This window comes from Phyllostomus discolor, chromosome 3 (assembly GCF_004126475.2).
Source record: "Phyllostomus discolor isolate MPI-MPIP mPhyDis1 chromosome 3, mPhyDis1.pri.v3, whole genome shotgun sequence".
Classification (NCBI taxonomy): Eukaryota; Metazoa; Chordata; class Mammalia; order Chiroptera; family Phyllostomidae; genus Phyllostomus; species Phyllostomus discolor.
This window is the reverse complement of record NC_040905.2, coordinates 89,225,848-89,242,348: the sequence shown is the minus strand read 5'-3', so window position 1 is coordinate 89,242,348 and position 16,501 is coordinate 89,225,848. Positions and strand designations below refer to the sequence as shown.

At 40.1% G+C, this 16,501-nt stretch overlaps 1 protein-coding gene across 1 annotated transcript in view; it reads right to left on the bottom strand.

Moving 5' to 3' along the window:
- The window catches only part of ARPC1A (actin related protein 2/3 complex subunit 1A), a 29,305-nt gene that overhangs the window by 640 nt on the left and 12,164 nt on the right, over window positions 1-16,501 (bottom strand). Inside the window, exons 4-9 of the mRNA XM_028512047.2 lie at window positions 12,678-12,900; window positions 9,717-9,824; window positions 7,443-7,655; window positions 5,166-5,241; window positions 4,754-4,947; window positions 1,523-1,613 (exon numbers count right to left, since the gene is read on the bottom strand). Coding sequence (XP_028367848.1) covers window positions 1,523-1,613; window positions 4,754-4,947; window positions 5,166-5,241; window positions 7,443-7,655; window positions 9,717-9,824; window positions 12,678-12,900 — 905 coding nt within the window. The remainder of the gene's footprint in view (window positions 1-1,522; window positions 1,614-4,753; window positions 4,948-5,165; window positions 5,242-7,442; window positions 7,656-9,716; window positions 9,825-12,677; window positions 12,901-16,501) is intronic.

Below are 16,501 nucleotides of genomic sequence, written 5' to 3'. Positions count from 1 at the left end.
CCAGCCCACAGGCTCTGGGCACACTCCTCTGTGTTCCTGGGGCACACACCTCCTTATCTACGTCACTGGCCTTTAATGATCAGGGCCATCTGTGCACACATCCCTTGCCTCTTCACCATACTCTATATGCCCCAATGGCAGGGACTTCTATGTTTCTGTAGGCCACACAGCAGCCAGCTGCCTGTACAACACAGCAGGTGCTCAAAGGAGGATGGACTGAAGAGAAAACTGCACTGGGACTTGCTAGCTTACACAAGTGCATCAAGAGAGAAAAGGACATGGCCTGAGGGATCAAAGAATAAAGGGCAGAGATGTAACCACCCAGGTGGTGGGAACTACACAGGAGCCACGATGCCTAGGGCTTAAAGCGTATGAAGGTAAAAAATGGGTGAAGAGACTTTTAGAGAAAGGCAGTTTGTTTCTCCAGAATATTCTGGAAGCTTTTCCATACTATGTATTTGACCCAAGGAGGGGGAAAAAATATAAAACATCATGGAAATGCACAACAGCAATATTCTGTAAAGCTGGAACATACAGAGTCCTCCTGGATTTATCACTACCCCCCTTCTATCAGGCCTCCTCTCTCTCCAGTCCAGAGCTTCCTGGCTACAACCCCTACCACAGCTGCAGTTCATATCCTCATCACTTGTTTGCTGGACTCAACAGCCTTTGCCTGGAGCCCTTGGTTTCCTAGGCCACTCGTGCCTTATAGCCGGGTGCTTTTACTTTGGCTCTGGAGATGCTCCTAGCTGTCTGCAGACAAAGCCCAGCTTCCTCTCCCTGACCATACCACAGCTCTCTTTTTCTAGTCCCACCTTCTGCTTCTATAGGACTCACACCACAGTCCAAACCCCTGGTAGTGCCTTGAATGCAGTGTGCACACTCTGAGCTCTGGGCCTGACCTGCACAGGCTGCTCTTGCAGCTTGCAATGCTTGTGCACTCCCTTCGTCCCCAACCATGTGTCCTGAAATGCCACTGCATCTAGAGATGTGGCTTTCCCCTGCAGCACTGGCAGCCCATGCATCCTCCAAAATTCCGCAATGCAAAAAGGGAGGCACTGGATTCTCTGCCGGAGCTCCACTCAATCCCTTCACCTTCCTCTCTCTCCTACCAGACAAGCCCCTAAGGGACTCCATCTCAATATCCTCAGTGCCTCGCACCATGCCTCACACACAGAGGGCACTGGATCAATGTTTATTAGATTATTTAGTGTAAACCATGAAAATATATCTATATAGTGAAACTCAGACTGGTGCCCAACACTGGGCCTGCTACAGAAACAGCACGTAACACTTCCTCCGTGAGTAGATGGCCATCTAGCAGAGTATGTATTCTATCTCATTGGGAAAGTGTGGTTTCCTCCTGCTAATGACTTTTAGGTTTTTAAAGACAACTACAGTCTACTGTCCTATATTTATGATTTGCATTGGCTTTGATATTTTGTTTCAAGAAATGAAAAACATTTTTCTCACAGGAAGAGTTTTAACATGAACAAGATTTGTTGTAAAAGGCAGAAAATACCTTGAAATCCCAAATAGTCATGGCTCCATCGATGCCAGTAGTGCAAAACTTGCGACAATCTTGCTTGTCCACCTCATAAATAGATACTTGACTGAAGAAAGGCAAAAACAAGAGATTGTAAGGTATGATTGATTGTAAGGATTGTAAGAGATTGTATGTGGTAGAACTGAGCCCCAGCCTTCCTAATAGTGTAAGGACATTTTAAAGAAACTCTATTAACTCCTGAATACTAAGTTTCTGTTAATATTAGGCTGCAGAAATCTGACTTAGAAAATACGCATATGGCTTCTGATTTCATTTGATCCCAATGAAATCAAAGTTGTATACATGAGGCAGGGAAGTCGGTGCCACATCTGTCCTGGCCCCAAGATCACCCCTTCCCTGGGCCTGTCTCCAAAAAAGGCTGGTGATGATATCATCTAAGCAACCAGTGATTAGAAGGGTCTGAGGATTACAGTGAAACTGACCATTTGGAACAGACAGGTCGAGATTGAGGTGGTGCCTTCTGACTGTGCCCTGATCATCAAAGCCTTCAAAGAAAAACATTAAGTACAATAGAAATACCACTACTGATGAGATTGTTAACACTGCCTGACAGATGTGGCACCAATCTTTAGCCAGAGAACTCTGTGGAACCATTACAGATCCTGGGGACTGTGGGCTGATATGTTGATGGCTGCCACCTTCATGGCACCACAGATGATGTCAACATGGTGCAGTGGAATGCCTGGCTAGTTAAGAACTACAAAGGAAAATATTTGAAGATCATTTAACAACCAAAGGAAAAAAAAATGAAATACACAAGTGCATTTTATTACCAGGTGCCCAGAAAAGACTGAAATGAGGGTAAAGTTAGGAACTTGCATTAATTAGTGACATGGAAAAAAGACAATCCAGAGCATGCAAACTGCCCAGGAGTGGGGGTGGGGATGGGGGTGGGCAGGACCACAGCTATGACTGAAATGGGAACTAATTTAAAAAAATTGTAGAGGCAGGATGAATTACAACCAAAATCCAACTGGTGTCAAACAAAAACTCCCAAATCACTCTCCAACAGTCAGGGCACATAAGCCAACAGCTCTCCTTGCATTTGAAATTAATCATTATAAATGTTAGCAACAGTCAGACAAGCCATAAGATTCCAACCAGGCAAAGCAGAGGAACAGATAAATGAAACAACTTGTCTCAGTCTAGTTATCTGAAAGACTTCCAAGAAAATCAATTCTATAGCTTAGACAATGTTTTTTTTTCTCCTCTTAAATGACTAGAACATTCCCTCTAGGAAGGGGTGGCAAATGGCAAATCATCTGTTTCTGTACAGCCTGAGGTAAGAATGGATTTTACGATCTTAAATGACTGGGGAAAAAACACTATTATTTCATGACACGTGAATATTATATGAAATTCAAATTTCAGGTCCATAGCGTTTTACTGAAATACAGCCACTCTCATTTATTTACACATTGTCCATAACAGCTTTTGTACCACACTGGAAGAGTTGAGGAGACTGTATAGCCCCAAAGAGCCTAAAATATTTACTATCTGGTTCCTTACAGAAAAAGCGTGCTAACCTGCTCTAGGGCAAAGAGGACTTAGTACCTGCAAATAAAAGTAAACATGTCAATCTACAAGGGTCTATCATTTTATTTTTGCCTTAAAGTATCAGAGAGGCAATGAGAGCTGTTTCCTTTCTGATACACAGTCTGCAGAGGAGCATAAGAAAAATTCACAAGAACTTTGAAAGTCATTCGAGACAGAGAAGCTCAAAAGTGTGAAGAAAGTTTTGCTATTTCTTCAAGTTACTACTTTTCAGTAGGGCACAGACATATTCAGCCTACTTTAGGTCCAGTGGTCCCTTCCACTGAACATGATGAAAAGCAAAACCTGAACTCATAATTCTCTCAAAGAGAAAGTGTAGAGGTTCCCATTATTCTTCCTGCCATCATCACCACATTAAAAGTCTCTCAATATAAAAGGTCTAGTCAAAAAGAGAATATCCTATGGTACCTCGCTGGCCTGTGAACCAAAAGATCACCGGTTCAATCCCAGTCGGGGCACATGCCTACGGTGCGGGCCAAGTCCACAGTTAGGGGCATGTGAAAGGCAACCAGTTATACACTGATGTTTCTCTCCCTCTCTCCCTCCCTTCCCTTCTCTTTAAAAATATGTAAATAAAATCTTTTAAAAAAGAATATATTGCATTTCCTGACTAGGTTTAAAAAAATTAAGCTTTTTGGACAAAACCCAGTTCTATTGTCTTATATAACCACAGGTCCCTGATGAAAACTAATACACTCTTCAGCTTGTCATAATGATGCTAAGGAATTCTGTTTCTCTAATTAAAATATCTTACTTGTATTTATCACTTGAAATTCATGGTTGAAATGGTAGCTAGAATTACCTTTTCAAACAGGATGTAACTAATCTTCCTGTTATTTTCACTAGCAGAGAAATGTGACATTCAGAAAGGTCTTTCATTCTCTCTTTTTGAAAAAATTTTTATTGAATTTATTGGGGTAACATTGGTTAATAAAATTATATAGATTTCAAGTATATAATTCTATAATATGCTATCCGTATATTGTATTGTATGTTCACGGTCCAAAGACAAGTTTCCTTCCTTCACTGTTTATTCCCCTCTGTACCCTCCTTCCACCTCCTCCTACTCCCCTTTCCCTCTGGCAGTCAGTCACCATGCTGCTGTCTGTGTCTATGGGATTTTTTTTGTGGCTTAATCCCTTCACCTTTTTCACCCAGCCCCTCAACCCCCTTTGCTTCTGACAGCTGTCAGTCTGTTCTTTGTATCTATGAATCTGTTTCTATTTTGTTCATTAGATTTCTTTTATTCTCAATCAAGTTTCTGAGAAAGCAAGCTCTGGGAAGAGACTGCACTGAGAGCCCACAACAGCTCACACTCCTGCCATGGATGCCTTGTACTGTCTGCATCTTGAAGGACAGAATGACTAGGTGGGTATAGTTCACTCCCTATCATGAGCTGAAAATAAAGAGCCTAAAGTTGGGAAGCTACAAACTTCTTGCTCTCATTCCTGAAAGGATGTCTGGGCATGCAGTATACAGAACTTTCAGAGAGATCCAGTCAGGAAACAGAGGGAAAGAAGGGCATCTTGGTCCCTAAACACTTCTTTCCAGATGGCCAGGGCCCTGACTACAGGTGACATCCAGGAAATCAGATACCAGCCCATGGGGCCCCAGGTGGCTGGTGGCACCTACGTGATGCTATTCTGGTGCAGCGTCTCCAAGGCTGTATTGCGGTCCTCGGTTGTGGCCCTCTTGTCCATGTTGCGGAAGCGTTCCATGGCAGACATATTGCGCTGGATGCTCTGTTTTGGAATATCTAGCTTGGAGACGAAAGTCAAGCAGCCACGGTCATCATAGTTAAAGAGCATTGGGCAGCAGTCATGGCCCTGAAACAAGATATTAGTCAGTCTCTGGAGAGTACACTGCCTACCTACCAACCCCTCAGCAGAACGTTCACCACCACAGCCATCTCTTACTCCTAAAGGCTAGCTCTGTTTCTTCTAAGATGCTATTCTACTTTGTGCTAGTGCTAGAGAACACACTGCTCCTGTTTTGGAGAATTATATACAGTGTATTACAAGGAGAGATGAAGAGAAATACTTACAGCAGCTACGACGCTGTTCTCTGAGACAAATGACACACTCAGGAGGGGCAGGAACTCTGTTTTCAGAGTTGAGACCCTGAACACAAGAACACTTGTTAAATGGAGCTAGAACAAACCATTCAGTTTCTTTATAGGTACAGAAGATGACAAAGGACCCATTCTCACAGGGACATTGGCAGTATAAATGACTACTTATGTTTAAAAGGAGCCCTATGTCCTAGTCTTTCAGGAATCTCAGGCATGAGATGGCCCTGAGGTAACCTGCAGGAACTGAGGCCTTCCGCTCTCTTTATCTTTAGCCTATGCTCCACTCCTCTCTAACGCCCCCCAGTCACAACAAACTGGTCTACAGTTGGTCCCCCGCAGGCCCTTGTTCTACCCCATCTCTACCTTTGCTCCCACACCCCTTTACCACATGTTTCTCTGCTCCTCTTGCTTATCCGAAGTCCACCCCAGTCTCTGAAGCTCAGCTCTGATTTGATCACCTCCATGAAGCTTTCCTGGGCCATATCAGCCTAAAATGGCTTCTCCTTTATCTGACCTCCTAAAGTTCTTATTGTCACTCATGACTGAATGCCTTATTCTGCTGTTTTATTCTCGCCTGTGCTCACTGTGGGTTCCAAGAGGGCTGGGACCACAAACGGTTATGAATGCCTATACTCTTTCTTCTGCCAGGCACTGGGTTAAGAGCTAGGGCTACTGATGAACAAGACGAAGTCTTAGTCAGCCAGGAACATGCATACAAGAGGTGTGTGTATTGACATACATGCAAACTTAGTACAAGTACTCAGTATATAATTTAGTAATCTGCTCCAGTAACCCGCCAAAAGGTTACACAGATATGGCAGGAAAACACACTGGTTGATGAATTAGGATCATATAACTTCATGTAAAAGATGATGCATTTTGGAAACTATGTCTCAAGAGACAACCTCTCTACCTCATATACCACTGATATTGGATCAAAATCTTAACACCTTGTCTTAAGGTCTCACTGTGGCATACCTGCCTTTTACTATGTGAAATATTTACATTTGAGAAAGGGAAGAATGGAAGGCTTAATATGACTTGCAGGACCATAAAAGCCAAATATAAATCAATACAAGGGGAGACAGGGGCTTGTAATAAGCAGCTTATTAGGCATTATAATAAATTATACACAAATTAAATAACTATAACATGAAAATATTATTGAATGACAAAAGGCAAATTACTGTACAGAATGTATAGCATAATTCCATTCATGTTAAAAATCAAAAGCTGTATAAGTATCTATACATGTATAGAAATCTTCTAGAAGACTGTCATTTATAATGAGGGGGTGTTTTAAAGAAACATAAAATTTAAAAATACAATTAAATCCATTATGAAAAAATATTCTTTCTTAAGGGTCACTTTGTTGTCACTGGGCAGCAGAGGGAGCCAGAGTCACCTGATGTAACTGGTTCTCAGTATACAGGTTAAGTCAGGAGACTTTTAAAAAAAATACTCAACCAAGGATATGTTTATTAATTTTAGAGAGAGAGGAAGAGAGAGGAAGGGGGGGGAGAGAGAGAGGGGGAGAGAGAGAGAGGAAGGGGGAGACAGAAAGACATAAATGTGAGAGGGAAACATCAGTTGATTGCCTCCCCTATGTGCCTCAACTGAGGATTGAACCTGCAACCTAGGTATGTGCCCTGATTAAACCTGCGACCTTTGGGTGTATGGTATGATGTTCTAACCAGCTGAGCCACCTAACCAGGGAAAGTCAGGAGACCTTTAAAAGTAGGTTACCTTTGGCTGTAAATGGAAAAGGATGCGTGAAGAAAGGAGATTCTTTCTCCAACATGTGGTGAACAAATATGACTTCTGATGCCTAACAAGATGTCTACTGCTCTCCTTAAGGCTGAGCAGGCACAAAGGAATCATCACAATTCCAGTTCTTCTAGACTGTTATCAGAGGAACTGGCTTCACAGTTTTAGTATTACTGAATAAAGTCCCAAACTAATGGAGTCATTATTCACTGACTACACAGAGCAAGAACACATAATCTATTTAAGGAACCATTATCAGCATTTCCATTAAGAATTTGTTTCTAGAAGTGAGACCTAACTCTTTAAAATTTCCCCGAATGGACAATCGAACTGTGTGTCTGTGACTTTAAAGGCCTCCTTGCAGTTCTCTGTCAGATTTTTATGCTTGCATCCAGCATAAGTACCCAGGGAAGGGCAGCCTTAGTCCAGCTGATGAGAGATTCTATCCCATTTCCTAACTCAAAACAAAAGGCAAATACTCACTGCACACTTTTTGAGGCATCAGCAACAGACACGGTGCTGTCATGGCTGACCCAGGCCAGGCGGCTCCCACTGGCAGAGAAGCTGACGCCATGCACCCAGCCACCAGTGCCACTGCCACCAAACTCTGACATCAGCTGACCAAAAGGCATTTTGCTGCCCCAGGGTGTACTGGCTGGCTTCTCATCCACTTCTTTAATGTATGCAGAAAACACTCTGTAGTTTAAGGGGCAGGGAGAGAATGAAAAAGTAAATGAAAATATACGTATATAGAAATAGGTCACAGGCAGCTGCCATAAGGTGTCCCAGGATACAAACAGCAAAATATGATGGACAGGTTCAAGTACACAGATGTCTTATGACACAGAATGGTTCCAGGTTGCCTGCAGGCCAATTCAAGTTTGGTAAATCCATACTCAATCAATGTACATTCACAGAGTACTTATGATGCATCAAAAGAAGTAATGAATACCCAAAGCCCTTCCCTCCGGGAGTGTACATTCTGGGGGAGGATCGTGCTGTCCTGCCCTTTGCCCCTGGGATATCTGGCTAAATGAGCACAGCACTCTTTCCTGTCTGTCTACTTCACCATCCCTTTTGACACAGTAGCCCAGGAAGCCCACACAGTCAAATGGTAGGAGAAAGGAAACTAGTTGCCACTCTGCAATAAACCAATGGTATAAACCCATTTAAAGGGACATCCAAAGAGAAAGCCAAGGGAGGCTGTGGGAAGAGCAAGCAGGCTTTCCCTAGTGCTGTCAGGCAGAGGGCTGTGCTCACTTGACTCTGAGGCCTACTGTCCAGCCTTTGTGGCAGGTGTGGTCTGAGATGAACTGGTTCCTTTACAGCTTGCTCATCAGTCTCTTTCTCTAATTCCTTGAGGTGGGAAGCAAAAGGGATAAAGAACAGCTAGGAATCTATCCTTTTATTCTTGTTTGCTCTATCTACTTTGTAAAGTTTCTCTCAAAAACTTCTGACCTTAAAGACTCCCTAAATGATCCAGAATATTTCCCCCCCAAAATGACAATGGCAGCAGCTGATTTGGAAGAGTCAGGGCATGAGAGAGGAGAAGGGTGCAGTGAGCTATCTGTAAGTTTGATGATGTGACCATTTTAGAATCACTGTGCTTTACGTCAGCATCACAGTGGCTACTACTATGTTAGTCATCTGAGTCCAGGAAAGAACAGGTGGTTCTCAGCTGCAAACTCAAGAGTGTGAACTGAACAGACCCATTCTCAAAGGAGCACAAGTCAAAGAAAGGTTTATTCCTGGAAATTATTGTTAACAAAGGAATTGTAAACTATTCTCACAACCAGATTTTTAGACATAGCCAAATGACCTAGGTGGTATGGATCATTAACACTTAGCTGTCCTCTAAGGGAGCTAGAATGACTCGGGGTAACCTGACAAAAACGGAACTTTTAAAGATGAAAAACTTTAGAGAATATTTATGTATCTTTTCTGTTACACTGGTTCTTTGATAGAAGAACCAATATTTTTCCAAAAAGTGCCTTGACACTACTGAATCCCCTTCCCACAGTCAAACTGCCACAAACATTAAAAAAAAAAATCCAAAACAAAAAATTCTTGGGTGTTCATGGATATAAATGACTAGCTAGGTTTTTGGGATATTTTCCATATTGCCTATTAAAGAAAGATGCATCCCATCTCCCAATTCACCACAGACTCAACATGAAGCAGCATTTATTTGCTATTCTTTTGGCTAAAGGGGGAAAAAAAGCCTTGCTGATAAAGAATAACTTAAAAAAAAGCAATTACTTGTATGATCCTTAAAGCTCTTAGCCAAGTGGCTGTGTTTCTTTTAGCCTCATGCTATAACAAAAAGCTTTAACTGAAAATGAATAGCACAATAACAGCTCAGCAGTATACTGTTCAGCTATGTTTTGTTAATCTTACTTTCATACTGGCATTTGCAGAGTCTGCTGCCTGCGTTATAAAATGAGAAATAACATTGTAGTTGAGGCAGGGGGAGAGAACACTGCCCCCGCTCCAAACCATGGATGTTTTGCTTAAGGAAAACCTCCCTGTCCCCACCCTTGCATCTCCCTTCTACCAAACTTCCAAGTCTACTTCTTTCTATGTCAGTGATTTATGCACTTGCTTTAAGTTCCTCTTCTAGATTATAAGCTCCTTTCATATCTCTGAGTCCCTCATGGTGCTTGGTAGAGTACCTTGCAAAAAGGGACCTTAAAAATATTTGTTCAGAGATGAATCATGAACAGCTTAAGTGTATCTGTTCAATTCTTATGTTCCCACCTGCATTTGAAATCACATGATCCTGCTGCCAGCAAAACATTGTTGGGATGCCAATCCAAGCTGAGGACCGTGGAGCGAATTGGCTTTTTAATGTGCTTGCTTACCCACCTACAAAAGGAGAAAATCCATTTTAGTTTATCCACAAATCAAACAATCCCCAAATGACCTACAAATATGTCAAGTAAAAAACACCAATGCACCTGGCTGGTGTGGCTCAGTGGACTGAGCACCAGCCTGTGAACCAAAGGGTTGCTCGTTCAATTCCCATTCAGGGCACGTGCCTGGGTTGAGGGCCAGGCCCCCACTAGGGGGCACATGAGAGGCAACCACACATTGATATTTCTCTCTCTCTCTCTCTCTTCCCCTTTCCCTCTCTCTAAAAAGAAATAAACAAAACAAAACACCAATGAATGGTTCTTATGTGGCTACCATGTCTCCTGCCAGAAAGAAGGTGCATTTCTAGAGGAAGAGAGGAAGAATCACAGATAGTCCCTTCCATTTTCCTGTCTTTTAGGTTTTGACATTCTCATCAGGGAAACCAGTTCTGAGCTTTTCCAGTTACCAGGGGATCCTCTTTAGTAAGCTTATTTATGGATAAACTCCAGTACTGCTCCATGGAGTTTCAGATTTTGTGAGACTTTAACCATTTTTTTTTAAAGAGAAGGGGGAAGAAGGGGTGGGAGAGAGGGAGAGAAACACTGATGTGGGAGAGAAACAATTGGTTGCCTCTTCCATGCCCCCAACTGGAGTTCTGGCCCACAACCCAGGCATGTGCCCTGACCAGGAATCAAACCAGAGACCTTTCAGCTTACAGGACAACATTCCAAACAACTGAGCAACACTGGCCAGGGCAGAAATTACTTGAATTTTTATTATACATATTCAGTTATTTGTTATTTCATTTTAGGTTAAGTTTGGGTTGTAAGATAGTTTAATTTCCTAGGTTTCCAATGTTAACTACAATAAACTTCCTGAAGCTGCATTTTTTTAAAACTTTTTTTCACAGAGAAAACACAACCAAAAAATCAGCAGAACCTCTTTTTGGAGGTTAACCTGTAATTCTCTAGCTTCATTTAAAGAGTTTATTTATGTCTAAAACCAGTCATTATTCTGGCATAAGTAAATCAATTTCTGCCCTTAAATTGCTGCTTAAAAATCAATCCTGTTCTGTTGTTCAAGAGGAAAGACTTAATATTTTACCAAATACCCTTTCTTGAAAGCTATTTTTCTATAGAATCTTTTTGTTAGGAACCCATCTGAAAAATTTCATTCTGAAAAACAGACAATATTCTAACTTATTTAATAATTGTTATTTTAAATTCAAGACTTAGAGGTTGTTTATTTATTTTTTAAATTCTCACCCAAGGACATTTTTTTCATTGCTTATTTTTATAAGAAAATTCTATTTATTGCTTTTAGTTCTTTCTTTATTGTTGTTCAAGTACAGTTGTTTCTATTCCCCCCACCACCACTACCCCCAGCCCCAGCCATCCCCACTTCCTACTTTTTCATTGCTTTTAGAGAGAGAGGAAGGAAGGGAGAGAGGTAGGGAAGCAGGGAGGGAGAGAGAGGGAACAGTGGGGGCAGGGAGAGAAAGAGAGAGAGAGAGAGAGAGAGAAAGAGAGAGAGAGAAATATCGATTGGCTGCCTTCTTGTACATACTCCAACCAGGGATGGAATCCACAACCTGGGTATGAACCCTGACCAGGAATCAAACCCATGACCTTTTGGTCTACAGGATGACCCTCCAACTAACTGAGCTACACCAGCCAGATAGAGGTAGTTTTAAAGTAGTCACATCATACCAGTAAAATATTATTCCCTAGCTGAAAAACTCACCTGACAGCTTGTTCATATGACGACACTGTGTAGTACAGTAAAGCTCAATTTACCTATATTTGATACTACTTTTTAATGAATAAGAATGTAAACAATCACTGACATTGGTTACTTAGAAAGAAAAATTGTTTCTTACCTATTTGTTATAGTGAACTTTCTAAATGATTTTTAGCAGGCAATATTTTGTTAACCTTAATTTTATACATGCTTGAAAGAAAAATGCATATCTTATATTCATAATTCAATCTTGCAGCAAATTCAGACTTTCTGTTCAAAGAATCAACATTTCCAAGGTTTTACTAAGTTACAAAGTGTAATATGATAATCCCTTTTCAGCAGAAGGCAATCAGTAACACTAACACAGACAGTAATGTGTACTCTGCTATTTTTAGTGCAAATCCACACTGCCAGTTTTGTACTGACAGTTCCACATAGAAGGGTGGTAACTACCCTTTCTGAATGCATGTCAGGCAGAGCAGTGTTGTTTTCTTATTAAAGTAAGCAGGAAGGAGTAAAGTAAGTTACTTAACCATAACACAAGCCTCTGCATTTTGACTGGCTTAGCTACATGTAATTTATAAAAAATGCACAACAGGCTGATTATATTTCCAAGGTCCTGGCCAATTTTTACTTCCATAGCTTAAACAAGTAAATCATTATACCAAGGAAGAGATTTGGTTAGCAAATAAACTTTAAAGAAAGGAGAACACTGTTGTTTGTAAGAATTCTAGATATTTTAAGTGAATAGAGATAAAAAAATTGTATCTCAGGATACTAAGAATCTTTCAAGTTTATAATTTATACATCAGAGTAAGAAAACAGCAATATAGACAGCAGAGAGTTAGAAAAGTAGTAACAGCTTACAGAACAAACAATTTAGGGGATCAGAACATGGAAACCACAGCTCTCTATGAGAAAGATGGAGATTTGACTCAACGTGCATATAAGAAGGAAAAATGCTCAATTAGAGAGAATAGAAAGTTTAGAGGAAAAAAATCCTCTAGGTGAAGTAAAACTGAAGTTATCCCCTTTACTCATTGTCTCAAAACGTCACCAAGAACATAGCAGTCTAAATGTATGATTGTACAGAGAAATAAAAAAAAATACTCAGATGTTGCTCACCAGTCATTTTCAGACTCAAAGTAACAAACTGAAATGAGTCGTGCTCCACTTCCCACAGCAAATTTGTTCTCTAGTGGGGACCACTTGACAAAAGTCGCTGCACGATTAATTCTCAGGATCACCAGGGTTGGCTTCCAGACACCATCTTTCTGACTCCAGACATAGGCATTGCGGTCTGCTCCACAAGTGACGATGCGGTCGCTCTTGGGAGCCCAGTCAATACCTGAAAGTGAGACATGGCATTATCTGCTTTGCCTGGGTCAATGAAAACTGACATGGCACAGGCGGGTCGGCACTGGTATGGCTGGGACCAATGTAATCATCACATCACAAGGGCAAGGATGTTTCTCTGCAAAGTTCTCTAACTTGAGATCCTCCATGAGGCTAGGCAGAACAGAACCGTTTTATAACTGCAGAGGTTGCAAAACTAAGCAGGGACATTCTTTCCACCCATTCACAGGTCTAAAGATATCTGGTCTGAGGACCTTGATCTTTCCTCTAAGATCTTTTTCTTTTGTCTGAAAGTACCTTTATTATTCATTAACACACCTAATTCAGTAACATTAACTGAAAGTCTGCTATATGACATCCAAATAAAACAACATACAGAATAAAAATAATTTTTAGTTTTTAGAGGGACAAATATATGTTGTGTTTCATTATATGTTCTTCTGAAGGTCTCTGCCATTTAAACGAACCTAAATACATTTTCTGTATGATACAGGTTGTATGAAAGAATCCTTGAGTATCTTTGTATCTAAAACTAGGAAGAGACCTACATATATATCTAAATGTAAAGTTTGTATTTCTTTTTTGACTAGACTTTTGCTTACTTGGTACTTCTGTGAAGGATCCCAGAATCAGTCAGTTTGTAACATATCAAGAGTAAAAGCTGCTATGATTCAGTCATTTTATAGCTACCGGTGAGGTATTTTCTATAAATATAATTTCACACTGAAGTTATATAAATATTAATAATAAATTTTTATTACAGATATCTCCCTAAAAATAATTAACATTCTTAACATTTATATGGGAACAGGTAAGGTGAATATAAATAAAAATCTCCATTAGTCATATATCATATTGACTTAGCAGTATGAACAGTTTGTTTATTCATCTACAGGAAATGCCAGCACAGTTATCTACACCATTGAAGGGAAAAAGACATGGAGGAGTGTACTCTGAGTGATGTGTATTTTCATTATAAATCCATTCATTACAGGACAGTTTCACAGCCCTCTTTATTAGATTTATTTTTAACCACAAAAGCAAAACCCATACAGTTATGAAACAATCACAATGGAACATTCAGAAAATCAATAAAGCCCTGCCCCTGTTCTTTATGTCCCATACATTCCTTCCCCCATTATTAATATGTTGGCAAACATATTCTCTTGCTTTTTACAAATTAGCAGTGATTATTCATCATTTCAGAACACTGATCTTATCATAATAATTTCCCCAAAGATCCCACAGTTGAACATTTTGCTAGTTTCCAATCACTTAAGATAGATAAAATAGGAATAAACATTCAGGCACATATCTTTTTGCTCTGGTTAAAATTATCCCTTTATGATAAAAATCCCAGAAGTGTGACTCAAAATGTTATTATTTTTATGAATGTATTGTTTCCCTAACTTGATTATAAGCTTCTTGACCACAGGAAGCCAGACTTTGAAACTACTATGATAGGCAGACCATAGGGTGGTCCCTGGTGACCTTGCCTGCTGGTGTTCATGCCTCTCTGCAGTCCCCTCCCCACATGTGTGGGCAGGACTTGTAACTTGGTTTTAATCAACAGAATTTAGAAGAGGTGATAAGATGTACATGATTACTGTATAAGATTACATAAGGATGTGCCCCCCCCCTCAAAAAACCACCCCCCAAAACATAATGTGCCACCCCTCTGGCTAGAGATACACTCATTCTCCATTGTTGACTTTTGAAGAAGTAAGCTGCCATGAATCTTATAGTTGCAAGGAAATGAACTGTTCTATCAACAACCTGAAGGAGCTTGGAAGTGGACCCCTCCCTGACTGAGCCTTTGAGGAGAAATCACCCCCGACTGACATCTTATTTATAGCTTGTGAGTCTTAAAGCAGAGTCCCAGAGAAGCCAGGCCCTCACTTTTTTTTTTTTTGGTAACTTTTTAGAGAAACATTGTTGTTGCTTCTTGCACACACCCTGACCAGGGAACAAACCCACAACCCAGGCATGTGCTCTGATCACGAATTGAACCCCCAACCTTTTGAGGCATGGGACAATGCTGCAAACAACTGAGCCACACTGGTCAGGCCAGGCCCTGCCTCTTGACCCACAAAAACTGTGAGATGATAAATGTATGACTTAAGCAGCTAAGTCTATAGTATTTGTTACACAGCAACAGAAACCTAATATATCCTCTAGTATCCAGAATATTGCCTTGTAAGAGAAAGCTTATTGATTTTGCAATGATTTTGACAATCTCAAATTTCACCCCTTATTCCATATGACCACCACTCTAATTAAACACATATGTGTTTGATAAGAATTACTGAGGTGCTTAAACATGAGGTATTTAATTTAAAAAATCAGTATACCCTTACTATTTCAGAAAATTATAAGGAACTGCCTTCTGCTGGGTTTTATCGTTCCAAGTCTATTGCTATAGCCACAACTTTCATTTGAATTTGAAAGCTGTAAAAACAGTCATAGCCTCGAATTGTCATATTTTAGATGAGAACTGCCTTTAGCTCTTTAAATACACATTTGTTAAAGAGATGTGAAGAACAAATATTCAGTAAAAGGCAAATTTTCATGTTATTGATTTAGCTTTGCATCTTTTTTTCCATTTTCCTGCTATTAGAAGACTTGAAAGAAAAGGAGGGAAATCAAGCATCTATCCTGTCTTTCCTATACTAACTACATCTCAGGCTAACTAAACAGTAGATGAGATAGCATTTTTCATAAATGTATTCCAGCTGATAGAAAAGAAATGATAGTTTTAGAATATCACTACGTTGCAGCCATTACCAAATTAATAGATACGGGCACTGATCATCAATAGTTCCTAACATCACAGAAAGAAAGACAACTAAACACTGTGTATCTCCTTGATGGAAGAACCTACCATCATCTGACTCAACTAGCAATTTATAGGAAATATAGAGGACAGAGAATCTGTAAACCACCACGGGGTTGCAATCAGTGGAATCTAGGCTGTGGAGAACACTATATAGGACAAACAATCTGATTTTCAATTTTGTTAACAAATAAATTGCAAAGGAAAAGAAAGGGAACCTATAAACAAAAGACAGATAAATCAACTAATCACAACCATGTATGTATCTTCTTAGGATCCCAATCAAAATATTGTATTGGTTATTATTGAAGAGTCCTTATCTTTTAGAGATACAAACTGAAATATGAAATGATACAATGTCTGGGATGTGCTTCAAAATAGTACAGGAAGGGAGTTGAGAACAAGCCTGGCTGTGAGTTAATAATTGTTGAATCTGGGTGATGAGTATACATGGGCTCATTACAACTTTGCCTATTTTTGTTATCTGTTTAAAAGTGTTCATGGTAAAATGGTGGTGTTGTTTTTTTTAAGAGAGTGATTAAACATTTAACACAAAAGAATAAACCCACGGAAAAAAACACTAGGACTCTGATATCCCTTTGATGTTTGCCATACTCTTTTTCTCTGCAGTACCGACTAGTCTTTTCTCCTAGAAAGCTTTAGAAGATAGTTTTTCTTTTTCTGTAGTTAACTGTCTTTCTGAGGAAATAAGTTTGATCCTTGGTCTCCCGCCACAGAATTATATTTAGATTTTTCCAAC